Below are 27,481 nucleotides of genomic sequence, written 5' to 3'. Positions count from 1 at the left end.
ATGGAAATGTAAACAACCTTACTCATTCTTTGAGTGTTACAGCAAAAGCCTTCAACACAACGAGCGCGCATAATATAAAAAAATATATATACATACAGTATATAAAAACAAACAACAAAATTTCACAACAACTGAGAAATCATTGGCGTGAAGGATAACTTCCAGGGCTCAGGTATTCAAAATTCGTTTTTTTTTTTTTAAACCACTAGTTAACTAGACTTAATCGACTGTTAACTTTAACGCCACCGTTATCTTGTTGTCCAAAACTCGGTTAACTTTAACCAGGCTGTTAACTTTACGTTAAAGTTAATAGACCTAAGGACTGCCGCTAACATTTTTAACAGTGTGGTTAACTCTCAAGATGCGAGTTTGCGGCTAACGCTGCCTTCATGATGCATACTGGCATGTCGCCTTACGTGCATTGCTGATGTCTGTTATGCATTACTTGACACCTTACTGTACATTGCAGCTTTTCAGCACATGACTAATTTATACAGTATTTGCAAGACAGAAAAACATGCTTTTAACTGCCTAGATTTTAAAAGGAAACTTTTATTGAACCGTGTTAAGCTTGCAAATTCTATCTTAGTCATGTTTAAGAACACCTATTTTCATGGAATAATTGTACATAGAGCTATTTGCGGCTTTGTCAGCATCACAAGATGATATATTTATGAACTTGCAATTTGAGGCAATAGTTACATTATTTTTTAAGCTTTCCAGAGGAATTATATTTAATTATGTGTCTGATGTTGTACATCGTCTTGCCTTTGCAATGTATTTAAAGCAGTGTTCTGTACACTTGTGTAACAAAAACAAATAAAACATACATTTGAGAAATACTGTTCATGTGCCATTTATACATGAATAGCTATTATACGTATTATCATCTTGGCACAAATATTAGGTTGAACCCCAAGACTCTTACTTTGAGGCGAGCCAACTTCCTGTATTTCTCCAAACTACAACAGCTTGCACTGACCAAAATATTTTTTTACCGAAAACATTTTTATTTAATTGTGTCGTTCATAAATTGCTCCCCTGTTTTAATTCATAAAATGTTTAGCTTCATTTGTTGCACAATACAGTTTGAACATTTTTAAGTTAAGCACATCTGAGCTCTTTGAAGGCTGGTTAAGTAGTTGCGGTATCCGTCGTAGGGCCTGAGGTTCATTTTGCTATAAAGCTGGAAAGTATGCTAAATATTGCTTACTTTAATTAATAATATATTTAACTAAAAATATTTTTCATTTCTTTTATAATTTGTTAAATCGTTTCGCCGGAAGTCAACAAAATGAAGATTTGTGGGATATATTGGCACTGACCAGTGACGTCAACCACACAGTAAACTTTGACGGTGCCATTAACTAAGGACGTGACCAACCATGCTTTGAACAACACATATTTAACGGTCGGTCAGATAACAGCAGGTTAAGAATTTAACTGGTGGTTAGGGGTGAACCAGTGGTTAAAATAACCGACTTTTGAACAACCGGGCCCAGGTAGTAACTTCTGGTGTAAACGTCACTGGGTGCTCCTCCTCCAGTATCCAGAAGGAATGACGAAAACAATAAAAAATTGTGAATATTTCAATATTCAAACACACATCTAACATAGTAAATATGCCTTTCAATGTTATTTTTATCTCCAAAAACTAAGATTAACGCGTTTTGATGTCATGGGCCCTTTACTTTGTAGGTTATTATTTATTATTTTCTGGTTACTTTTATTACGCAACCAATAACTGGGGGGGACTGGACTAGTGTGCATCGTGCCCAAGCTTAGCTACCCTGTGTTAGTGCACCTCAAGTTAAAACTAGTCTGCAGAAACTAGAACTGTTGCCTGTGACCACACAAGGGTTTTGCATGTCGATTGACACTTACAGCCAGGTACTGAGGTGTGAGGGTGCCCAAGCCGGCCAGGTTCCCCCAGGTGGAGGCACTGTTGAGCTGTTGGATCTGTTGCACTAGTTGCTGCTGCAGGCGCCGTTGCTCCTTATCCCGCTGCGTGTCGGCAAACTTCACCACCAGAGGTGAGGAGCAGCCCTGCAGCAACAACAATATTTGACGTGGTTCAGAAGCAAACAAACATGGCTAATCAATTGAGAGGAATTTGCAAAAATAAATAAAAATAAAATAAATTAAAAAGGGGGGGGTCAAGGGGGTGTAATTATCTATGCCTCAAGGCTGTTTTCAAGGCCGCTGCATTCGTATGAAAGCTAACACACAGAGGACATGTGCCATGCATAGCTCAGCCAGGCCACATTCCAGAGAGGGCACGGGACGATGCTGCAGACACTGAAGCTTTTTAGGATCTGAATGGACTCCACAGACGACAAATGGAAGACAGCAATTACAAAAAACAAAAACAGGCATATGTCAGCAGACATCAACATGAAGAGTGCATTACAATACACAGTCTCACAGACAGGCACATACTGCTCGGACAAACGCATGAGGACAACCGGCATGCGGTGCAAAGTATTTTGAGAATCGAGAGAGCCAGACAGGGACCACACTGGACAGGGAGAATGGCTTCTGCATCAGCTGCACCTCCTGCTACTGCAGAGGAGGCCGCGATTTTGAGGGGGGACTAATTTTAAAGTTGTAGGAGGAGACTGTTTGCTGTGGCCGATGATTGAACTCGCTCTGTTGCTTCACTGGGGAAGCGCCCGATTTACTTGTCAAATTATTGCCGCTCCACTTCCAAGACTTTTGGCAATGCGAGGACAAGGAAATGGAGGCCGCTTTAAACTTGCAATGGTATGGACTAAAGCTAGGCAATGAGATATAATATCAGATATAAATAGCATAACTCAAAACAATTTCTCATCTGGCTCACAGTGTAGCTTTTGATGTGCAAGGCCACTTTGTGTATTTTGACTGTAATCTACAAGCTTTCTAGATCTGTCTGCACTCTGATGAACGGATGCACCTGCTTAGGCTTGTTCATCTTTCCAACACATGGGCGCAGCAGAGAGTATGTGAGGGAGTGGGAGGGTAGGGTGGAGAGATAGGTGCTGAGGGATACAGTACCTCCATAGTCTGAGAGTGATGCATGGTTTTGATTGCATTCTGTGCCATTGACCTGGTAGCAAATGTGACAAACGCACAGCCTGTAGGAGGAGGAGGAGGAGGAGGGGGGGAGGGGGGAACAATAGGGGAAGAGGGGGGTGGGGAGGGACAAGAAAAAAACAAAAACAAGACAAAAAAAGGTTTGGACAACTTGTTATGAACCCCCCATAAAACACATTACAGTAACAAAGAATGCACACAAAACCACCCTGGCTGGTTAGCACATAGAGAAAGAAAGACAACAGAACAGTAACACGGGTCACATGAGCACAGTGACTTGACAGATTCAAACTGCCACCCCAGAGAGGCTGGACTGTGTGGTCATGGTGAAAACACTGATTATATATATATACACACATATAATGCACACAAATACACACCCATTTATGACTATCATAAGAGCTGCAAACATTAAAAAAAATAAAAATAAAAAAACGGGGGAGGGGTAAGGTTTCAGGGTCCGGTTTAATGGCTTATAAAAAAATATGAGATTTTTCAACTTTATCAACACACTAGCCTCGGCTCTCTGGCGAGATGTTATGCGTCAGAGAGCCTTTACGTGACGCGACGATTCCACCTAATTCCACCCTTTAAGTGTGCGATGGAGGCGGTACAAGAGGAGCCGAGGCGCCTGCCAGCTGAGCCCGCGAACGCAGGCAGCCAGCAGTTGCCAAGGCGACGGGGGCCCATTGTCCCGGGCAGCGAGCAGCGCAGCGGCCGCTCTTCAGAGTGTTGCGTGGGGGCCGAGTGTCACAGTAATGCGAGGGCAAGGCTACGAGTGGGTTGAAAAGCGCTTGATTCGGGTGGGGGCGGAGGGAGGTCTGAGATGATGACAAAAAGAGGCGGGGCTTGTGTAAATACGGGACGTGGCTTCGTTGAGGGTGGTGACCTGGTAGGCCGGAGGAGAGGACACCTACCTCTGCTCTGACCGTCCGGTCCCCGCAGGATTCGGCACTCTTCGATTTGCCCGAAAGACGAGAACATCATCCTGACCTCGTTCTCGCCGTATTTCTTTGAAACCATACCGATGAAGAGTTTTCTGTCTTCTACCGCTGCGGAGAAAGGGAAAAAAATATTATGGTGCGATAAAAAAAAAAAATCTAACACCTCTTCTTTTTTTTTTTCCCTCCCTCTTCTCTTGTTCACACCGCCGCCGCCTTGTCACGCTGCCACATTCTCTGCCTCCAACTACTCAGCGCCAGAACAAATCTGTACAACTTGCAGCTTTGTTCCTCTGTGTCTGGTTCTCCAGGCTGAGCATGATGTTGTATCATCCATTTTTGTGCCTGCCTCCACCCCCCTTCCCAGGTCCCATACCTGTGCTTCATTCTCCCTCGGTGCCCTTTTAAAGCCTTTAATCCTCCTAACCCTCGATTGTGTATGGAAATTATCTAGCACTGCCATTACCTGAACTGGAAACCTCTGCCATTTTTTAAAAGCTGCAACCCAAAAACCCACTTACCACTCGTTTTCTCACTGTCAGCGGGTTTCATCTGGATAGGATGATGCATCTGTGGAAGAAAAAAGGGGGGGAATTTTATTTAATTGGTCCGAGTGAAAGCAGTCACAGTGAACCATGTAGGCGCTCGGGCTCGTTATCTCGCATCTCTCTCTTTACACTCCTTCCAGCGTCTCTCTGTGCCTCTTACTGCCTCCCGCGCTGTGCCGACACCCTCCCTTTCCCTACCGCCACATTTGGGAGTGATTCGGTTAAGAGCAAAGGATCAAGTTCTCTGCTATCTAAATTTCACTTCTCTGTGGCACGGTTATCGATTCTTCGCTGTTCGTCTTCAGCAATATTTCCATTCCATATGGCTGAAGACGTACATTAAGATTTAAAGGCGTAAAGCATTTAATGGAAATTCTATTATTCTCTGACTTAGAAAACTATATAAGCATAACCGTTAGTGATAGACCACAAGCAGGGACGTAACGATACATGGAATAAACAGATTTTTCAGCACAGTACAGAGGAGTGCAGAGTTCCCACAGGGACAGGAAGCATAATCACGATATAGTGACGCATCTACTCCGTAATCAAATTGCAGTGCAGCCCAGCCTTTGTCTTGCAATAGTGCCAAGGAGAGGCCAGAGCTTGAAAACCCTGTTCCTTTGTTAAGTCTCCTGTTTGGGAACACTTGGCCTTCCTGGTGAAATACATAAACAGACAAAGACAAGTGGATAAGACGAAAGCAATGTGCTGGAACTATTCACTGCACTTTAGCCAGTAAGAAACTTTTTATTTACTAAAAGTGAAATAAAAAGAAATTTCAAAAATTAACTGAACTGTGACCTTAAAAAACGAAGTACGTACCAAGCCGTCATTGTGTCATACTGTGACACCCCTATCTGGGACATTAATTAGTCATGACTTTGTGTCAAAATTGTTGTACCCTGCACTACAGATGCTCGTGTGAAAGATCATCTTCCAAGATCTAAATCCACAAAGACAATCCTGTGTTGTTTTCCCACTTTTACTGCAGTATTAAAAAGAAATAGCGCCATTATGATACAACTAATTGGTGTGCAATCACTGCGCATTAAAAAAGGCCCACTGTTCCGAGTCTGAGCTGTACAATAACATCTATAGTCTCTGAACATTGCACTGTTCATAAAAGTAAGTGGGCGAGTTCGCTGCAGTATGACCACTCAAGGAGCTGCCATTTCTTCGCCGCTACTTAAATGTTTTTTTTTTTTTATGTCTGACCTCGCACAACTTCATCCCCGTCAATATTCTTTGAGCCAATTTTTACCTGCCATGTGGCACCCAAGAATAAATAACACCCACGAGAGGCACGAGCAGATTGTACTGCTTGTGAAAAAATGGTGGGTTTGTTTTTGACAAGCGCTAAAGAGAAGCAGACAGATGGCCCGCTCGGTATGGCTACTGGCTAGCATCACTGACCAAGGATGGAGAGAAACCTGGAACGGGCTTACAAAGCCTAGTTTTTTTCTATTTTTTTTTCCCTTTCCTCCATACGGTCACGCCGTCCAAACTCAGTCACCTGCAACCAGTGCCAGTGATGCTGTTACACCACACTTTTTTGAAATGTCTGCCTGACTGATCACGCTCTCCCAGTGCGGAGAGGCAGCTCATTTATCAGCCACCTTCAATATTTACATGCAGGCCTCAATGGCAGTACCTCTTTTTCCAGTAGACTAAGGTATTGATTGAATTGACGAGAGCTGTTGTTTTCTATAGATTAAGTTACTGGCAGAGTAGTCCGTTGGAAAGGAAAATAGGAGATACTTGTTGTGTTTAAACCTGCTGTAATCTGGTTTCATGAATCAGCTTTTGGGTACAGCAGACATTACAGTTAGAGACAAAAAAAATGGAAATCAAAAATGTGCATCAATGATTCAGGAGGACACGCATGAATAATTTGTTTCACTTGGAGGTAAACTGGTGCTCACTGTGCCTGAACAAACAAACCTTCTTTGGTCAAGCCAATTTCAGCCGATCCCGTCACGATTTTGCAGGCTGGGGTTCCGCTGAGTTTTTTTGTTTTTGTTTGGTTAAGAGTTTTAGTGAGGCCAGGCACTCTTTTGGAGAAGTTCAGAGCAGCACACATGGACGTGGCTATATAAAAGCAATACATCGTGTGCGTGTGTGTGTGCACATGTGTGCTTACTCACCCCACTTAAGGTCTTTATGTTGTGTAGGGCATTCTGGGCATCCAGTGCAGCCTTTCTTGTATAAAAAGTTACAAAACAGCATCCTGCAGACCGAGAAAGAACAAAGGGGGACAAAAGAGAAATGAACAGGCAGCACTCTGCAACCCACAACAAAAAAAGCTAAAAAAAAAAAAAAAAAAGGGACGAAAGCATTTTCATATCAGGTTAAGAACATGTGACAGAATATTCTTAGGGTGAGCGTGGACATTTTCAAAAACACAAACTTTTTTCCTCTCTGGTGTTGAAAAAAAAATCTCTAACAGCACCAGTGGCATTAAAAAAAAGAAATCTCTGTCCTCATAAAAACCTATGCACTCGTCCTCATGCCGAGCTGCCAACATTTGGTGTTTGCAATCCAATGCATTCCTATAATTTGTTCAGCCTGACGCTGGCACACCTGCTGATAGTGCCGACTGCCGAGCTAGCTAGCAACTGATGCGGTATGCTAGCTAGCGGCGTTGTGCACATGAAGGAGACATACAGAGGCAGCTGGGAATGTGGCTCACACAATATTTATTCATTCTTTTCACAATTTGATTGACAAAATTATGATATAAACGATATTATTGTCAACATTAATTAAGCAGTAATGTTATAATAATATGTCATAATAATTATACATATTTTAGGGGTGTCATGATACAGGTATGCATATTTATACATTTGTTTTATCACCACAAATTGAAACAAAAACTAAAAATGATTAGTTAAAATTATGCCGTTATAGCTGCTACTACTAATCGTTTATGTTGATGTGTAGTTATGTAAAGACACGTAAAATTAGATTGCAGATAGCTTTAAAGAATGACAGTTCACGTGATACTAAGAGTGCAAGAGCACATTCAAATTAGACTCTACTATCACATGTTTTGACAAAAGTCATATGCAGCGATCATGTTTTGATTTGACAAATCTTAAGTAACTTTTATGAAATGTACAATTACGAGAGCTTCTGGTTGGACATTTAACGCAGCTGTTGAATTCCAATGAAAAAAACAGTGACACGTTGCGAGCGAGGGTGCTGGTGCAGGTACGATTGCAAGAATTGTCGCTTAATGTGCGCTTCCATTACTGCCTGGCACACCACCACTTTTATATTACGTGTTTTATCATTCACGGTAGCGATGCCATAGCAAACAGTCTGAAAGACTTCTGGTGGCCTTCTACCCACGAGATTACTTTTCTCTTAACATGAAATATCTATATTTTAAGAGCTCTCATGACACCCTGACTACACACATCAATTTTGGTCCGTTTACAAGTGACCTCTAGTGCTGGGTGAGGCAGAGTGAAAGTTCACCGCACCAAAACACTGGATGGATGGATGGATGGATGGATGGATGGATGGATGGATGGATGGATGGATGGATGGATGGATGGATGGATGGATGGATGGATGGATGGATGGATGGATGGATGGATGGATAGATGGATAGATGGATAGATGGATAGATGGATAGATGGATAGATGGATAGATAGATAGATAGATAGATAGATAGATAGATAGATAGATAAATAACCAACCACTGGGCGACAGTTAGCAAAACACAACAAGAATAGTCAAAATCAGGAAAAAATAAAAATACAGTAAAGAGTTAAATATAAGCCCAGACATGTAAATACATTCATTAAACATACCTGGCTCTTTTTGACAAAGGGGTCGCGTGTTGCTCATTACAATTTTGTGAAGCTGTCAAAAATGCTGTCATGTTATGGACTGAATTTTTGAGGGGGATTTGCTAGTACAAGGGTGAAGGTTGTGTTTTGTTGTTTTTTTTGCTGTTGTTTTCCCATACATACACAATCACTAACGCCACACTTTTTGAAAATCATCACCCTGCCCATAGTTAATAACCATGGGGGGTTGCATGGCTGTCAGAAGAGGCCCACGTGTCAAGACTGTCGGTACTGTCGATTCAAACTCTAACATACAAGCAAGCGCCTCAAATTGCATGAAAAAAGCAGGAGAGCTCGGGTGGGAGGAAGAAAGAGGTGGTGGGGGAAGGGGGCGGAAGAAAAGAGCAAGGGGGGGTTGGGATGGGAAAAAAGCCTATCATCCTTCCATCCCAGCAGACCGCCGGTGGCGTTCCAGCCTGTCAGTTTCACTAGCATGTGGAAGTGGAGCACTGCAGCGTCTCTGACCTACATAGTGTGTATTATGCCGTTACTGGAGCTCCCCATGCCGCGGGGAGGAGGGCTGCCGAACCCGAATACTCAACAAGACGCTTTCTCTCCTCCCCGCCCACAAGCCGGCTATGTCTTTGACGCCGCTTACGGAGCGTTGTGATGATTTTTTTATGACCCGCGTTTGACACAGACTGAAAACAGACTCAGTTTAACCAAATAATCGCACAAACTGATCACCTAAGAGAGATGGCTGTATTATCTGCTTTGCAAATAAACATAAGCCTGATAGCATCATGTGGGCCCCCCACTTCTCACACCGGGGAGAGATGGCAGTGAGATGGATGAGTTAGGGACAGGTTTTGGGGTGGGTGGTGGTGGTGGGGTGGGGGTTGTTGGGCATGCAGAGATGACAGGATATTCACCTCACACAGACAGCTGTGATTGGGCCAGATTAGCTATTAGAATACATTAACATGTCAATAGGCCATCACAGCTGAAACTCCACATAGAACCAGGAGGAAGAAGAGGGTGGTGGAAGTGTAGGGGAGGGGGTGGAGGCTGAAAATAAGGGGCCTTTGAACTCCCACTCAGTGAACACAAGGAGGAAGGACGGCCAAGATCTAGTACAGCGCTGTCCTGTACACACATAGATTATACTGCACAATTGCTTTTATTGGCATTTACAAGGTTTCTAAGCAGTCTGGACAGACTGAGTCACAATAACGGTCCAATACCCAAAGTCTCCTTACCTGGAATGTCAAACATCAAGAGTACTTTTTAAAAATCGCTGTGTGTACAACAGCCTTTTGGTTTGCTAGCAAAAACCTCTAGAACCTGCATGGAAGACGACAGTCTTTTTCAAATATTTACTAGGGGAACAAAAACACTTGTGTATTTGGGTCAATACTCGGGCTGTCCCGAAAATAGCTCTTTAAAGCATTAAAAATAATACAAAGAAAGTATTGCTGAATTTACTTTTTTTTATTACACAGCATGACTAACAATATTGTTTGGCTTTTGTAACAAACCTCTGTGAGTCAGGTTCCTAATCCAATAAAAATTCAATCCAATTAAAGATAAAATTGGAAAAAATGGGTGTGTAAAATATTTTTAGGGTGCGAATAATCATTTGACATGGCTATCGATCAATTTGTGGTGTGATTTAGAATATTACATTTTTTACACAAACTCTTCAACGCAATAGTTAATTTATTGACGGTACCTAGTATAAAACAACCAGCGGATAGAGTAGCACTACCCGTGCGAGCTCCCTGCACAATGACACAGTGAGATGGAACTACTGCTGTAGCGACAGAGCCGATCCAACTTCCAATGTGAAGCTAACTTCACCACGGTACACCGCGGACATGTCTGCATGGTGGTGTTGCGTTTTCTTTTTCTTCTGGGTGGCGGGAGTTTAGTGGCAACCAACTTTGAGGCGCATTACCGCACCTACCTTGTTGGGAGTGTGGCCCAGAGTTACTAACGTTATACGGCAACCGGATCGGCCCGATCTTGTGGCGGAAGCCGATATCAGATCTTTGAAATACATCCTGATCGGATCATCCCTAGTCAATATGGTACATGTTAATATTGAGGGGCTCCTTACACACAATCATTCTCAATTGCCAATTTGGTTTGTTTACATAATAAAACATTTATTACAGTTATGGTTTCTGTCTAAATGCTGCAAACCTACAAAAACAGGGGATGTTCATATGCTTGACTACACCACACATTAACAATGGTGGAACATCGGGCCTTTTTGAGTGTCTGCCGCTCAAGATAATCACTTGATAAGGCTTCTCAAGTAAAGTGTACATTAACTTTGACCAGTGGAGACAAATTCCTGCCAGGACTGAATCGTCTCAACCCTAATATAGACCATATAGAACAGTAAAAATAGGCTTTTTGTTGAAGGCTGGGAGGTTTTCATTTTTGTCACATGGCATGCAAATAACACTGACAGTTCTGACAATGTTGTCTCCAAAAAAACCAAAAACGTCAACTCACATATTTACTAGCTTGTTCTTATCTAAAACGAGCCCTGTCTGTGGACCTCGGCCTTCTTTCCAAGCATCGGCTGAACCGTGCCAGCAATTCAGGGCATGCCACAACAAGTCTACAACAGTGAGCCAGAGACTGTAAAGTCACTGCTCACAATTTAGACATTGAGTCCAGAACTAACCTGGTCTGACCACCACCACCACCACCAACACCACCACATGAACAACTCAAGGGTGAATAATTGCCTTCGACCTGACAGAGCCACTCAAGCATCCGGCAAATTTAAACCTAGGCGATGTCGAAACAGCCGACATAGTTGTTGGAGTTTGTCCACCTGCAGCTAGTTAAAGGAGACAGAATGCTTCCAGTGGCACTTTGCAGCCTGGCAGACAGCAGGCTTCCACTTCACTGTCTCCAAAGTCTCATTTCTTCCATGCAGGGGAGTTGTGGTTGCATTTGTTTACATTGTCAAAAGGTGAGTGGTGTACCCAAAATAACTTGCCCTGAATGTACAACTTTTTGGCACCCTCCCGCTATGGTGGCAACAAGGGTCATACAGCATGTTGTAACAAGGTTATCACAAATTCAGTTCAAAACTTGGGCGCAACCATATAAAACACAGGACGTGAACAACTAGCAGGAATAACTGACAAACAGAAAAGGGATAGAATCAAATTAGCTCTGCTTATCCCACTTCTTTTTAGAAATGTTGAATTGTGCAAGTTGACGTACTATGTACCATGTAAATTGTTTTGCATGTTTGAAATAAACTACGCCATGACCAAAAACAGCACAGCACTCCTGTCATACAGAGGATCTTTGACTAGCATTTTTGAAGTAAGTCCTTAAAAACAGAAATACCAGAGCACACCTGTTTTATAGAGGATCTTTATGACTAGTATAAACATATTGCTTGTGTTTTAATTAATGACTACATTAGCCAGTCAGTGAGGCAACAATGTGAAGGCATGGCAGAGTGTTGCATTGACATTACATTCAAAATTAGAGTCGTGAAGGGAGAAGCTTCAGTTAGTTGTCCAAAAATATGCCTGCCCCCCAGACAATTTAGTTGATTACACATGCAGTACAGATAGGATGAAGCTAACTTGTGAAATATAAGCCATCTCGCTGGTGTGTATGACACATTATTTATTGTTAGTTATTGTCATCCTGCCTACACATTCCACAATGGAAACACTAGCCTGGATTTCTGATCTGGAACGTACCACTTGCAATGAAAACTGTACTTTGGTGCTTTATTGCAACCTGAACTCAAACATACATGCAGAGGAAGTGTCCATAGATGCAATGAGTAACCTTGCTTTTTAGTCAACGCTGCTCTTAAAGCCCAGCACAGTCAAGTAAAAGTAGAAAGGAAATCTTTCTCTAATGCGGCTTATGGAAATGGGTTTTTAAGACTTGCTGAATGCTGTCATCTGAAAGCACAAACATGGCTGTGCTGCAAGAGCAGACAAGCAATGTTGTTCATTGCCCGAGGGGGATTGTGCAGAAATGTGACTGAGGGTGATAGATGGCAACGAGCGGGTTCACGCTGCGTTTCAGTGAGACACAAAAGACACATTCAAGACACCACTGGTTTTTCTACCATGTACGTGCTCTCCTGGACGTTTTCTAGCCGTGTTTGGGGAAAAATATGACTGCGGGAATCCTACCTTTGCTCTGAGGGGGGTTCTGGGTGCGATCGCGGAGAATGTTGATCTGGTGCACAGCTCCAAAAGGTTCAAAAAGCTCTTTGAGTTCTGTCTCTGACCAGGAGCGAGGGATCTGTCCCACAAACATCTTGATGGAGTCTGGGTCTGGCTGATCCAAGTGTTCCAACGACCCATTCATCTTGCTGCCGTTGCTGGAAAAAGAATAGGGTGGGGAAATTGTGTTTGTGAATGCTGGCATTAAAATCATTCCTTAGGACTGCAGCACTAAACTGTCATATGAGTATTTTAGTGGACAATTTCAAATCCATTATAATCCCTTCCTAGTTTCTGCTAAATGATTATATTCACTATCCAGTCCTCAAAAGCATCAGTGGGTGGAAAGAAGTCTACTTTTCTGAAGCACTTTCGAAAAAAGGAGGTGAGATGCAAAGCCAGGTGATTTTCAGCACCCTTTAAAATAGCTATCATCAGACTATAGCCCTTCTGCTCTTATGTTTACCAAGAAAGCACTGGAAACATCAATAATGCAAAAAATTACAGGATGACTCAAGACCTTGACATCAAGCTCAAGTCTTCCATGAATATGAGAAAGGCACACTGAATTTGATTAGATGTGACGTATCACACCATTGTTGGAAAAACTGTTGAAAACAACGGAAAGGCCACGTTTTAGCTCAACACTAATCTTTCATTTCATTAATAAAGCATTGCTTGGGTACATCATGTTATGTTCTCACAGGTATTTGCATAGTGACATGAATAAATGAATAAAAGAAAAATGTGTTACTGCACATTTAATTGAATGCGTCATTAAAAAAGATTTTCCATAATAGGGCATAGGGGTGCAACGATTCCTCAAATAATTTGAGTACCTTGATTACAAAAAATAATCTAGTGGTTTTTTTCTGCCTCGAGGAATCGTTTACGTCACCAACACAGAGGACGAAGAAGGAAGCAGAGGTTTGAAGGCGCGGGAGAATGTGACAAGGCAACAAAATGTAAAAAACAGACAGAAAATGTGGTTAAACTAGACTTGTATCCGTTGTAATGTGGCACTTACATACCACAATAGCACATCTTACATGTTGCATCATCTCCTCCTGAAAGGAGCGGAAGATCTGAGACAAGGTAACATTAACATAGCGCAAACCAGTGACATTAAGGTTAATGTACCTATCTAACATAACGTTAGCCGTGTGGAGGGCTAGCTCTGTCTTAATTACGACTACTGTCGAATGTGTGGCAGTTTATTATGATGGTAATGTGACTTCATACAGGGTTTATTTCAGCAACAGGGAGAGAGTGGCAGAGCACAGCGATGTGCCTGCTCAGTTAATGTGGCTCAAAATCTGCCTTTGCTACTTCAAAATTAAGGCACAAATATAACTCCATCGATGTGCACCTCCAAAAAACATTGCTCGTTGAGACTGACTGTTGTAATGCAGCTCAACCACCATCGCTCGCTTACGCCAACAAGTCAAAAAGACTTGTAGTTCGCCCATAGAACCTACGCCACTAGCCCGACCCTGACGAAGATCCACAAAAACTGGGGGGGGGGGGGGGGGCAAAGTGCAGCCCTGGGGCCATCTGCAGGGGCATCACTGCAGAAACAAAATAAACTTTAAAAACAGCAAACATTATAAAAATGGAGAAAAAGGCACAAGGAGAAAAAGCTGAAATGTTGACGCCAACAACCAGTAACACAAAGCTTTGTATTTAAAGACAAAGCTTTAAATATCTATCACTTTATAATTTACTTTAAAAGCATTTCAACAAAATACATAAATATATGTATAATTAAAAAAAATCTCATACACACACACACACACACACACACACACACACACACAATATAAAAAACTGCACAAACTCTAAAATTTATTTAAAAAAAGTATTTGTCTTATACTAGTCAGCCTGTCTAAGTTTATGCTTTAGAAATGCGCAGCCATCAACATAATTTTATATGTAATCTTACATTATTAGTCTTAGTAATGTCCTAGTAAAGTAATTATTATTTCTCTCCTTTTCCAGTAAATAGTCTGGGATGGATACATTCATCTACAAAAGCACCATCATGTATTCCACCCAAGACCCAAGAAAATACAGTTTGTTCCTATGCACAATATGAATTGAAGAAATAAAACACTGTGATTATCTAAAAGATTTTACCAATTGGTCCTTCACTATTTAGTGAAATGTTTTATTTTCTCGTGTATTTATAATTTCTCTTTAACCAACCAAAAATGTTTTGCCCAAATACTCAATTAAATCTAAAACATTTTTTACTAGAATACTCGATTACTAAAATATTCGATAGCTGCAGCCCTAATATTGCATGACATTAGCATTTTAAATGGATAGCGACCTCAAGACTGACATGTCAGTACCAGGTGTTCTTAAGTATTTTGTAATGCTTCTGTTGGAGGAAAAATGATCAGTATGGAATATTAGCCATGGTGGCTTTTCCCATTTGATCAGTCATCCATGTTGCTACTCCATAACCAGGGTTCTCTATGCAGTGATGATGCTGTCTGTGATTTGAGAGTAGAAGAACAGTGATGGAAGTGACTAAAATGGTAAATTGTGCCATTTTCCTTCAGGGGAAAGCCTTTGTGACAGAGAATCCAAACTACCACATCTCTCACGATGAAAATAAAACACAGCCTTCTCAATAGTGCTGGTCACAGAGAAAGAGGCCGAACTAAATCTATCCACTTGACAGTGAAAAACGGTGTTTGGCGTTTTGCACCAAAACACAATGAGGATTAAGTAGCACCAAGTACAACACAAAAAAATTATCCCATAGATCAGTGGCACACAACTGGCAGCCCGCGGGCATAATTCACCCCATGAATTACTTTAGACTGGCTCACAAGTTCAGTTAAAACCTGGGCGCAACTAACATTTTTGTAGTAGGTCCTGAAAAACAGCACAGCACTCTTGGAATCTTTGACTACCATCTTTGCCGTAGGTTCTTATGAAAACAGCAGTACACTCCTGTCATATAATGGGTAAGATATGGCAGAGTTCTGCATTGACATTATATACGTAATAATAACAGTGAAGAGAGAAGAAGTGAATAATATGCACCCCAGAACAAATGAATAGCCCTGCCACAGATATTCGTCTGATTGTCAAAACAATCAAAGTGAGAACAAGTTGAGGATCCATATAAAATATCTATTTTGCACACAGACCTTTGGACGCGAGCCATCCATCTCTTACAAATGGAGCCCAGACGTTCTGCAGAAACACCAAACTCCTTGAGGGATTTAAATGACATTCTAACAAATAACGCTTCCGCTCATTCGCCTCCCTGAAATCCAACTCCACGCTTGGCTATGAAAGCTTTTATTCCCACTGCACTGTCAACATAGCCGAATGACTTAGGAACAGTTGGGCCCCCTCACTCCCTCCCCAAGCCACTAAGCAGGCACTGCAAAGCTTTAAAAGCTCTACGAATCGCTGGTTCATGAGACTTTTGCTCCGCATTTCCTTTCCTCAGGGCGCTGAGGCGATGGTACAGGGAGTAACCTACAGCTTCTTCTGCACAGCGGGGGAACAATCGCATATTGTTCCCCATTTCGTCGAACACTATTCACCACTCTGCTACAAACACAATGGGCCAACTGAGGGGGCCGCCGCGGAATACATGGCAGGCTACGTCTGTTGAGGCACTGGTGTGTGACAACCTTTCTCCAGTTTTGCCTTCAGTGCTCAGTCACCATTTTGCTTTGACAGAAATCTGAATAAAGTAAGGATATTATCAAAAATTAATACTGAACAAGTTAATTTTATTTTCTAGATAGCACCAGACCGCAAGAAATCCACTTAGTCATTCCCTACGATCATTTCATTTTACATGGCGGCATGTAATTTCTCTACATGGTCACATGTAGAGAAATCACATTTCTTCTCTGCTCTGCTCTCTGAATCGGGCATGGTTGAGAGAAGCGATCACATTCATGAAAAGGCGACGGCTGTCATATATAAACTGGTGAGGCTGTATAAACAGCACCAGCATGGAAGGGGGGTAGGAGGTGAAACCGACCAGACAATTTCCACAAGATCAAAATCATCGTAGATGTCAAAATTTCCACAAGATCAAAATCATCGTAGATGTCAAAGTGATGATGCCTCATTATTTCCGATCATAGTTTGGTTTTCTTTGTTGTTTTTATAAATACGTAAAGGCAGCATCAAACGACGAAAAGCAAATGATACCATGTCATCGCTTCAAAGCACTTCTAAGAATCCAAGATTGCGCAATGCATCACTATTCTGACCATTTGCATGCCGCCTGAGGAGTTCTAGGATATGGTGTAGTGTTTCCTTGCTAGAATTGCAGTTCATCTTTTTCTTTGCCATATGTAAACCCTAAGCCAAAATAGCTTGGCTGAGGACACAACAGCGTGCTTCTTTTGCTGACGAGCCACAAACAGTCGCAGGGCGTTGACACCCCCAGGCAGCTGACAAGCCACCAGCCACGACAGTTGTGCACGTCGTACCGCACTGGTCGTAAAAAGCGAGTGATTTATCTGGACCATGTGTCTGTCCGGCTGCTTGAGCTCTGATCGGGCAAGCATGCCAGCGCCACCTCTTTGCTTGGCCCGTAATAGAAAGGCAGACAATTAGGCCGTGTAACGACATTATTCTGAAAGTTCAGCATCGTGTTGCCCAATAGTTGATCCAAGACAAGATCTTGATGCTACATTTTAGTTTAAAGTGAGTGCACACAATTGTCCTGCATGAAGTCACAAGATACATCGTACCTCACAAGACCTCAGTTCAGCCAAAATCAAAAGATTAACTCTATACATGTGTGAGCGGAACTAATAGGGTGGATGCCATGGAGACACACACACACAACATTGTGGAGCGGCCACCTGTCAGCCTACCGGATCGCCGGAAAAGATACCGTCTCCACATAGCACAAGACCACATTCAGTACGTCCCTCTGTGATGCTGTTTCGATTAGCAATGGAGTTCAACTAGTTACTGCAGCTGGTTGAGGTTCAGCTTTGTTTGGTGGTAAAACATGGGAACAACAGACACAGTCATGTCTCACTTAAAAAAAAAAAAAAAAAAAAGACTAAAACATTCCAAGAGGTCATACGTGAGAGTAAATAATTAACAGTACAAGTCTAATGGACTAAACCATCTAGAGTGGCTGATACCATCTTATATAATAGTTTGGTTCATCCTTTACAGGCATGCTCGTGCGACCTTGTGTGTTGTTGTTCCGTTGTTTGATTCAAGTTAAAAAGGAACTATCCAGAACTTTCCACAATGGCAGTGAAGATGTTGCTATTCCCATCCAATTACTTGCATCAAAATGGAGAATAAAAACACAATGTACCTGTCACTCACGCACATCAAACCCCGCTATTATCATCTCTGGAAAACAAACTGCAGGCTTGCACCAATGGGGCGTCAGTGTTCTTTTTTTGTGTTTTGTACAGCATTTGCATTTGATATTTTTACTTCTCCATGTTCTATACATGGGTACATGACTATAGATTACTATGAGATCTGGAGTGCAACTTGATTATTATTTAATCAGACAGAAACAATACAGTCTGTGAGCTCAAAAAGGTTGGGGACCACTGATCAAGTTGACCTAATACGATCTAGAATGTCTAATATAAATGATGCAGAATGCATCTAAATTAGATAACTCAGGATATCACTACTATTTAGGTGTTCACTGGTGCTTGCAACATTACTTAAATTACTGCGGTGTTGTTCTAATTAAAACATCGATCAACAAGCTCTTGTAGTAAGGGAACCGTTCCAATTAAAAAAAATGTAACGTTTTCTACTATTGTAACCAAATATTGCTCAGTAGCCTCAGGCTGTGGCAACGAGCCGCACGCCGCTGTTATGCTTTATAGTGGTATTTGACACGCAGAAGCAAGCTGCTGAGGAAAAGAAGAAAATCAGCCAAACAGCTGCTTGCTCGCCATTCCCTCAAGTACATAACGAGTTGTTCTTCAACAGCCATGTAAAAAGTTAAGAGTGCCTCTAACAGCTTGGTTAGAGGAAAAAAAAAAAACTATAGAAGTTGCAACTTTAAAACCTTGTAAAAAATACTTGTAGATGACATAAGTTCATTTAATGGGAGGGACTCTGCAGATGTCCAGAATTGTGTATTCATTAATGTGCGGTCCACTTTAATCATTCCTTCCAAACTGCCAATGAATCCCTTTCACCTGAGCACGGCCTGATTTCATTGTTGCATCTCAATCTGAGGACAGACGCCTTCATATCAGTCTTCCACTTGGCCCATATGCTAACAAACTGGCAGAACTGGCCTCAACAATGGGGCTCAGAATAAGTGCAAACAAGAATAATATACAATGAATGATGTAAGCACACCCCAGTTCAACGACCATATGTTTTGTCAAGGCAAAGTACTTCTTATTACACTTGTGCCCTAAATGGGAAACACCATTTACAAAAGTTGCAACCAAAAAAAAACTGCTCAAAAATGATGCTTTTTAAATAAGGATTCTGCACACATTCAGAATTGCACCTTAATGCGCAAAAACCATGTGGTCTATTTTAATCACGCCCTAATTTTCCATGCCGGCAACGACTCCCGTTCGTCTGAACACGGCCTGATTTCATTGTTGCGTTTCCCCCCGTGTGAGGACAGACGCCTTCAATCAATCAGGCTTTCATTTGGCCCATATGCTAACAGACTGGCAGCATCTGACGACGCCGACGCCCGAGCCATTAACTCCATAATGACACCAGGGGTCCCCGGAGGTCGCAGATGATGATGCTAAAGTAAAGCCGGTGGTTAACTATCAATGTGTGCATCTCAAATGGAGCAGAAAAAAGGAGGGTAATTACACCTTCACTTTACAGCTTTGGGAGCTTGTCTAAAATCATCCCAATTCTCTTATTTGTGTTGAAGGGGAATGTTGGAGTGCTGCAATGAGGACAACTAGGACACCAAATGAATAGCAGACACTAAATATAGTACACACACTGCCTGTGACTGCACACACACATATCCAACAGAGAAGAGCGCCATTTCCACCTCATGTGGACTGCAACTTAAAAAAAAGAAAAGACACTAGCCGGAAAGATATATTATTTCAAATAAATGGACATTATTTAGACATGACTTCAGCTCATTTTTAACAACTCAACAGCTACATAATTCTGGCAAGTGAACTGTGTGTGCCTCCGGTGTTATGCAATGCTCCGCCACATTTTCTTTTGTTTGTGAATCTTTCCACATCATTTGCACAGCTCATATCTCGCCATCCCATAACACCGACATGGAGAGAGTGGTTAGATTATTAATGACTGTGTGCTTGTATAATCACAGTAGTCCTACAAAAGGCGGTCTTAAGCCCCTTTCACACAGCTGGTAGAAGCCTTTTTCTCCCGTGACACTGTTCTCAAAAGAGAATGCAAGGGACGAAGATGGCCTGGCAATTTTCCGGCTTCGTAGTTGGTTTCAAAGCCAAAACAGTGCCTGTGTGAAAGGATCCCACAGTGACTGTGACGATGACTGTGGTGCCAAGACTCACTTCTCCCACTCTGTTGTGTTGGAAGCAATTGTCTCGGTCACTTGTAATACAAGGGCCACACAGTGGTCTAGTGGTTAGCACGGGTGCTCATGGCTTCTGTCTAAAAGACACAGGGAAATAAATGCCTGATCTACTGTTACGGCTATTTTGCTGGATCTCTGGTGGATCTTTGCTGGCTTTAGTGTCAAGTGTTGAAAGCCTCTACGTTCCTGCATTTCAGAATTCAAACAAAATGTCATCTAAACTCACTGAAAACGTAAAAGTTCAAAGTGGAATCATGCGTGTAGCCAGTAAAGAATTCCTTCTGAACCTGCATTTTGCTTTTTCTTTGGCATTTGTGTGACACTTATTCCAAAAGATGGCTCTCACACAGATGTACTGCTTGCTCCGTGTCCAAAAAGAAAGACGATCACTTTGATGTTTAACTTAGTGACACACTGCAGCTCCTCTATGGCTGCCATGGGAATCACACTTAAGCCCTAACAGTAACTCTCCCCTGTCAACAATCAGATGGATACGTCAATCTCAAGTACAACTGCTGCCAAATATACCCTAAATCCCCCATATGATCTAGGAAAGAACAGCTCACTCCTGTTACATAGAGGATCTTTGACTAGCTTTTTGCAGGCAGTTTGCTGGCAGGTGAATAGCCTTGTTTTCAAACCAAGTCAAAAGGGACAAACTCTTTACTCTAAAAAGATACTTGGTGTGCACTTGAGTGCGGTCTCGTTTGCGTTCACACTTGTATTTTTGTCAGTGGACCAGATGTGCTCAGTTATGCTGAAAGCCGTGCCTCGATTGGACCCTGTATGTGAAGTTTATATTGTGTGACAAAAGTCACGAGTTCAAAACAACATGACATCTTTCAGGTCACATACGATCATAGGACTTTTTTCCCTCCCATGGTGGGATTTTTACCGGCTGAAATTTTACCATCTGAGACGACGTTTAACTTATTTATTTTAGTTGTGATTCTGTGCCTGTATTTTTATTTTTTATTGTGTTGTATTTGTTTTTATTCGATCTTACCCTGTTCTCATTTGCTATAACCTGTTTTTACTCTTGTGAAGCACCTTGGGCACCATTGGGATGTTGTAAGGTGCTATACAAATAAACTTTGATTTGAATTGATTTGACATCACTGAATTGTAATTAGCAAAACGACCCCTTTGTTGAAAAGAGCCAGGTATGTTTAGCTACTGTATTGACGCTGCTGGGCATACATTTAACCCTTACTTTGATTATTTTCACTCAGCTTTCTGTTTTGTCTTTCTATTCCGTCTGGTTTCCCATCATATCCGGTCTTATGGTGCATTGGTGCAGTCACAGTCGCTGTTCGCACTTGCCTCACTCTAGAGCAGGGGTGCCCATTATGTCAATTGCGAGCTACCGGTAGATCGCCAAGGTAGTTTGGGTCGATCACATAAACATCACTTTGTAGATGTCATATGACATCAGTCAGCTGACATTACGTAACTGACATTTGCTGTCTGTAATATATCAATTAGGTTCATTTTCACAGGCTTGGACAATAAATGCATTAATTAACTTTAAATGCCTCTCTCTGCCTTTTCTTCCAGTCCCTATCTGTCAAGTGCCAACAGGGCAGACAGGTGATTCCGGTGCATGTTTTTCAAAATAAAGTGTAGTGAAATGTTTATGATATTTGATATTTTATTGCAAATAATAGGCTATACATATGCACACACTTTTTCAGCCTGTGGGCTACTTTGTCCCAAAGATCTACCTCCTACCATAAACATACAGAATATATTTTTTTATTTGATGTATAAATATGGTTATTTATATACATTGTACATGTATATAGGAGTGCACACAATCAAAATGATCTACCTCTTACTATAAAACCTATAGCTTATATAAAATCAAACGCGTAAACTTTGCAACTACTATACTAAATACCAATGACAGTTTCAAAGTAATCAACATAGTTGATATTGTTCAGTAATTCACAATTCAAATTTAAAAAAAAAAAAGTGTTATTACATCACTGCCCTCCCCTCCCAGAGAGCGACCAACAAGCACGCTTTTTGACCACTGAACACGCCCGTATGCCTCGCCGCCCTCCAGGCGCACTACCTGCAAGCTCCAGCCAGGAGCCCAGCCCCCAAAACCCAACCGGAGGTATCAGCGCACATACACCGGATCACCACGCGGCGAGGTTAAGCTAGGGAGAGCGAGTGAGTGACAGAGTGCAGCAATGTGGCAGAGAACGCAACAGTAGTTATTTCACATTAATATGGCTCCAAATCTGCCTTTGCTCCCTCAAAATTAAGGCACAAATAGAACTCCATAGACGTGCACCTCCAGAAAAACCTTCGAGCTGGGGATGTTTTGACCAGTCTCTCTCTCCTCACCGTTGCTCGCCCACGACACTGAGCCATCAAGCCGAGTAGTAGTTTGCTCATAGACTCCGTTTACTCAGCTCGTGCAGTTCCTGTGGTCCTGTGAATGCACTCTGGGACCAAAACGCTCTGCCAGTGAAGGCTAGTCCTGAATGAGGCAAGTGTGAACGGTGACCACACTATCCATCCATCCATGCATTTTCTAAGCCGCTTATCCTCACTAGGGTGGCGGGGGTATGCTGGAGACTGGGGTATCCCAGCAGACTTTGGGTAAGAAGCGGGGTACACCCTGCACTGGTCCCCAGCAAATCGTAGGGCACATATAGACAATCAACCATTCACACTCACATTCATACCTATGGACAATTTAGAGTCTCCAATTAATCTAACGTGCATATTTTTGCAATGTGGGAGGAAACCGGAGTACCCACAGAAAACACACACGGGGAGAACATGCAAACTCCACGCAGAGATGCCCCAACGGAGATTCAAACGCAGATCTTCACGATCGCCTGACTGTGTGGCCAACTTGCTAAACATTAGGCCACCGCGACCAAAACACCAGATATGAGGTCACCAAATGAGAGCGTAACTGGCAATGGTTAGCAAAACAAACGGAAAGCAGAGTGAAAATCAGCAAGAAATAAGACTTAAAAAGGGGACCGTTTGTAACTGGTTCAAGAATATTTCTTCCCAACCAATAAATGTTTATTTTTCACAATTACAAATAAACCTGCATAAAAATTGTCTGGCACTTCAATTCAGGTCACTTACGGCTGTTTCATAAACACGTACATGTCTATAGTGCATGCACATACACAAAAGCAGAGAATCTGCCAACAATTTTGTATAGCCCAACGTTAGTAGCTAAACTTTGCCAAATTGTTACTAGCCAACAACAAACAATGCATGCATACCATGGGGCATAGCTTACATGCTCATCAGAACAGGAAGATGGTGAGATATAATGTTCAAAGCATGTTCGACAGCTAGCTCCCTTTAGGCAACCGCATAACTTGTGACTACAGTCGTTAAACTTATCAGGCTCTTTTAAAAAAAAAAAAAGGTAGATAATGTTGCTCATTACAGTTTGGTTGTCAGCTGTCTTTATGCAATTTATATCCTCTTTGTTACATCTCAGCTTTGTAAAATGTCAGCTTATAAAAAAAATGGAGGAAAGTCCTACGCTTCCATGTGACCCAGAAGACTTGTTGTTTTAGGTGTGCGATATTGTCAGACAATGTAAACGTCACATACGCCGTCCAATCAAGGTACGACTTTATTCATAATATGTTTAACTGGGAGCATTATTTGGTTCCCCACAACATACAAGCGCGAACGCAAACCACACCACATTAAAGTGAGCGTGTTTACATGCAGTCAATATTCAGGTTATGGTCAATATTCTGGTTTCTGAAACATTCAGAATAACCCGTTTACATGCATGAAGTGGAAACAAAACTGCATGGGCAATGTTTTGACGCACAGTAAACGTCATGACGCAATGCGCGTCATTTCCGCTTCTTTTTTCTGTATCCAAAAACAACTACACCGGCAAGGCGGATAATGAACACCTATGTTTGCGTTTTGGTGCTGCACCTGACCCTACCACCAGTACGTCACACTATTCTGTCTCATTTTCTATGGAAGGTGAGAACGTGAAGAAATAGGAAATGGAGCTATGCCATCCATATCCATGCTATATCCATAGAGACCCCCGGTCACTTTTAAAGATGCGTTCATACAAACCCTGCTTCGTGTAACTGCATGCTCACATTTACATAGATTTCACTATTGCGGTAGTTTCTACCGTCAATAAAAGACAATGTGTCAATAAAAGACATAATGTTCCTGTCTTTCACCACACTAACGAGGTGGCTTGTTTCCCCCTCGCTCCAAAAGTGTGGGATTTTGCGTGTCGTCATGTTTATAAGTAGTTCCTGCCAAAGACACAAGATTCCTTTCGAATAGAACATGCGCAGAACACAAATTAATGTTCCTTTTGATCGGGATATCCCGATAGGCATAGAAAAGGAGGGTTTTAAAAAAAAAAAAAAAAAAACGGAATGAGCATATTCCGTTTTTTCAAAAGGGTTATTGGTGTTTACATGGCCGTGCGCAACCAGGTGATTGCTAATATTCCGGTTGTGATGGGACTGTAAACGTACTCTGTGACAGAGTAGAGTACCGGAACAGAAATGTGAATGCACCCTCAGATGGTCTCAGTCAACCTGTTTCGTCTGGCCCTGGGTTCAGTGGATTGCGTTCCCACTTGACCAAACGGACTAGTTTTATAACAGGATCCAAACTGCCAAGTGTGAACGCAACCTAAAGAGTGCATCGTAAACCTCCTGGCATGGAGTGCGTGTCTTTCCCGGGCTTGGTTACATGTTTGGTCACAAGATGTCCATTAGTGACCCAATAATAATGTAATAAAAGGCGTGGGTTACACAGTTAGGTAAGCCTCCATTATGGACGCGAGAGCAGCTAACTAGCTAAGTTAGCTAGCGAGCACAAAAACGGGAAGAGACTCCAATAGCAGGCATGCTAAAACAGCAACATTAAGGCCGCTTAAACAATACAGGATAACAATGTCACTATCAAATATTATTAAACTTTCACTCGACGCACTTCCCTTTATACTGTTGACAAGTGAGCGAGATGCAATTCGAACCTCAACCGTTTGCTACGCTACACGACGGCGAAAAACTATTTGGCCACGGAGGTGGCTAACTTGTATGTCTGACTTTAAGTTAAATGATGTTTAAAACAAAATAAAGACGTGTTTATTTCCTTATCAGGGCAACCAAAAAAGGTGTGTTCTCCGGAAGCACATGTCCCTTGACTGTTGTCGCGCGCTTGGTAGCTAACGTTAGCAACCATCGCACTCCATTTTGTGTTTATTTAAACACTTAAAAGCCAGCTTTCTTGGGTCTGCCGTGCAAATGCGACTTCTGTGTGCCGCAGTTATTCAGTGTACCATGCAGGTGTTTTATATGAACTCGACGCCAATGGACGAACCGTCGCGGTTTCGTAGGTTAGCATGCTAAAGCTTGCTAGCGACTGTTTCATCACCAAAGCCACAACTTGACAACAACAAAAAAAGAAAAGCGAGCATCAAATCAAAACCACACAAACGCTTTACTTACATTGTGTCGCCTGACGCCATTAACCGACTATCAGTCAGGGGCAGGAAATCCAAATTATACGCCGAAGTCATACTCTTCTTTAAAAGAAAACACATACACAGCACGCCGCGTCTAATCTAACAATGAGGAGAAGTGCACGTCCGCACACACTCGCATGGAGAAAGAAGAAGCTCCAACAGACGAGCAAGAACAGGTGCAAAGAGTTGGGGAGACTGGGGGCGTCTTCTACTCCCAAACTGCATGTGAAGACAGAGACTGCACGGGTGTCCGTCTTGCTCCGTACTCCTCATATGTGTACGGTGCACGGACTGAGCAGACCCGTGGGGCTGTCACACTGCACGCAGAGAGAGAGGAGCTGCCTGCAGCAAAGCAGAGGCGTGGTCTCCGTCTGCTAAAAGTCTCCAAACTGCCTGCTGCTACACAAAAATGAGTCTTAAAAAAGGATATTCCGCCCTTATGTAGATTTGTAACGACATGCATGGGCACGCAGCATGCAAATACGACTCAAATGTGTCACAAAAACGGTTTGTTTTCGAGTGCAGTCAATGATGAACGGATAATATTATGCATTTTGTCACATCATGAGAGAGCCCTACAGGTTGCTTCATGTACTGTAGCTAAGTACAATAACACACATTTGGGCATTTCCCTAGTTGTCTACGGGGAAGGAAATTTATTAGTATGATTTTTTTTGTATTCGTTTTAGACGGAGGAAAATACTGTCAAAAGTGTGTTTTAAGAACATTTTTTTTAAACAATTAAGCATAAATGGACGTGTCCGACTGGTATGAGGCCTCGGGGAAGACCCGGGACACGTTCGAGAGACTATGTCTCGCAACCGGCCTGGCAACGCCTCGGGATGCTGGACGACGTAGCCAGGGAAAGGGAAGTCTGGGTTTCTCTGCTTAGGCTTCTGCCCCCGCCACCTGACACTGGATAAGCGGAAGAAGAGGAATGGATGGATGCTATAGAAACAAACTGGCATCTTCTTCGCCACAAACTAGTTGAGACTGAGCCAACAGCGCCACTGCTGGTCACAGCCAATTAGTGCACTCCATTTCGCCGCCAGTACAGTGGGTCACCGCACATTCGCCATTCAGCATTCACGGTCCCGCAAATGTGCAGATTTTTGGTTACATTTTTTTAAAATAGTACAGTACTATCAGTAATAATTTATAAATATAAAATAATACAGGTCAAATGTACTGTATACATGTACTTTTCTTGCTTCACTGATTATGTTTGTCATAATGTGTGTTACAAAAATAACATCTGCTTATCTCCCAGTTAAACATGATTGTAGCTGTGGAAACAAACTAGCATACCGTAGATTCTTCTTCATGGTGGTAAACTAGTCCAGACTGACTCAACAGCACCACTGCTGGTTGCAAACAAGCAGTGTGCTCCATTTTGCTTCAAAATTCTTAATAATAGCCTGATAGATTGACAGATGGCTTGGATCCCATTAGATTATGCACGTGTATCCAAATTTATATGATTGCACTGTATTGTTTTCCCATGTAGCCTTTTCACAGGGTCATAGGTCCTGATCCCCGTTGTGCAGCACTATTATTTCCCCTGAGGGGGAAGGGTCTGGCCACTGTTCTTAAGGTATCGTGGACTTGCAGGGCAAGACGTCCACCACTGGGAGGCTATACAGGTAGACTGTGTGTGTGGGAACGCTTGGTGTCAAGTACTGTTCACCAAGCCTGAGCATATCGTGCACAATACAAAGTGTGTTTCTATTGTTCCATATGTAACAAATGCCAGGTGTAGCAAAGCGCGCTGGTAAACCGCACTCCCTGATGCTTTAACAGCCACACTGGACGAGGAGTTGACAGCTTTTGGCTCGTTGACTCAC

The 27,481-nt window shown here is 42.3% G+C and overlaps 1 protein-coding gene across 3 annotated transcripts in view; it reads right to left on the bottom strand.

The window, feature by feature from the left end:
• Window positions 1–27,481, bottom strand: part of LOC129181008 (CUGBP Elav-like family member 2) — a 38,829-nt gene that overhangs the window by 9,369 nt on the left and 1,979 nt on the right. For 2 of the 3 annotated variants that reach the window (XM_054775584.1, XM_054775585.1), the window contains exons 2-7: window positions 12,559–12,749; window positions 6,712–6,794; window positions 4,538–4,586; window positions 3,993–4,127; window positions 3,037–3,116; window positions 1,885–2,046 (exon numbers count right to left, since the gene is read on the bottom strand). In XM_054775584.1, the coding sequence (XP_054631559.1) occupies window positions 1,885–2,046; window positions 3,037–3,116; window positions 3,993–4,127; window positions 4,538–4,586; window positions 6,712–6,794; window positions 12,559–12,749 (700 nt within the window). Of the gene's footprint in view, window positions 1–1,884; window positions 2,047–3,036; window positions 3,117–3,992; window positions 4,128–4,537; window positions 4,587–6,711; window positions 6,795–12,558; window positions 12,750–25,620; window positions 25,956–27,481 lie in introns of those variants that run through there. The other variant, XM_054775586.1, reaches the window with a different exon arrangement.

The sequence above is a fragment of the Dunckerocampus dactyliophorus genome, chromosome 5 (genome assembly GCF_027744805.1).
Source record: "Dunckerocampus dactyliophorus isolate RoL2022-P2 chromosome 5, RoL_Ddac_1.1, whole genome shotgun sequence".
NCBI classification, from domain to species: Eukaryota; Metazoa; Chordata; class Actinopteri; order Syngnathiformes; family Syngnathidae; genus Dunckerocampus; species Dunckerocampus dactyliophorus.
The sequence above is the reverse complement of the archived record's forward strand: the minus strand, read 5'-3'. Positions and strand labels throughout refer to the sequence as shown.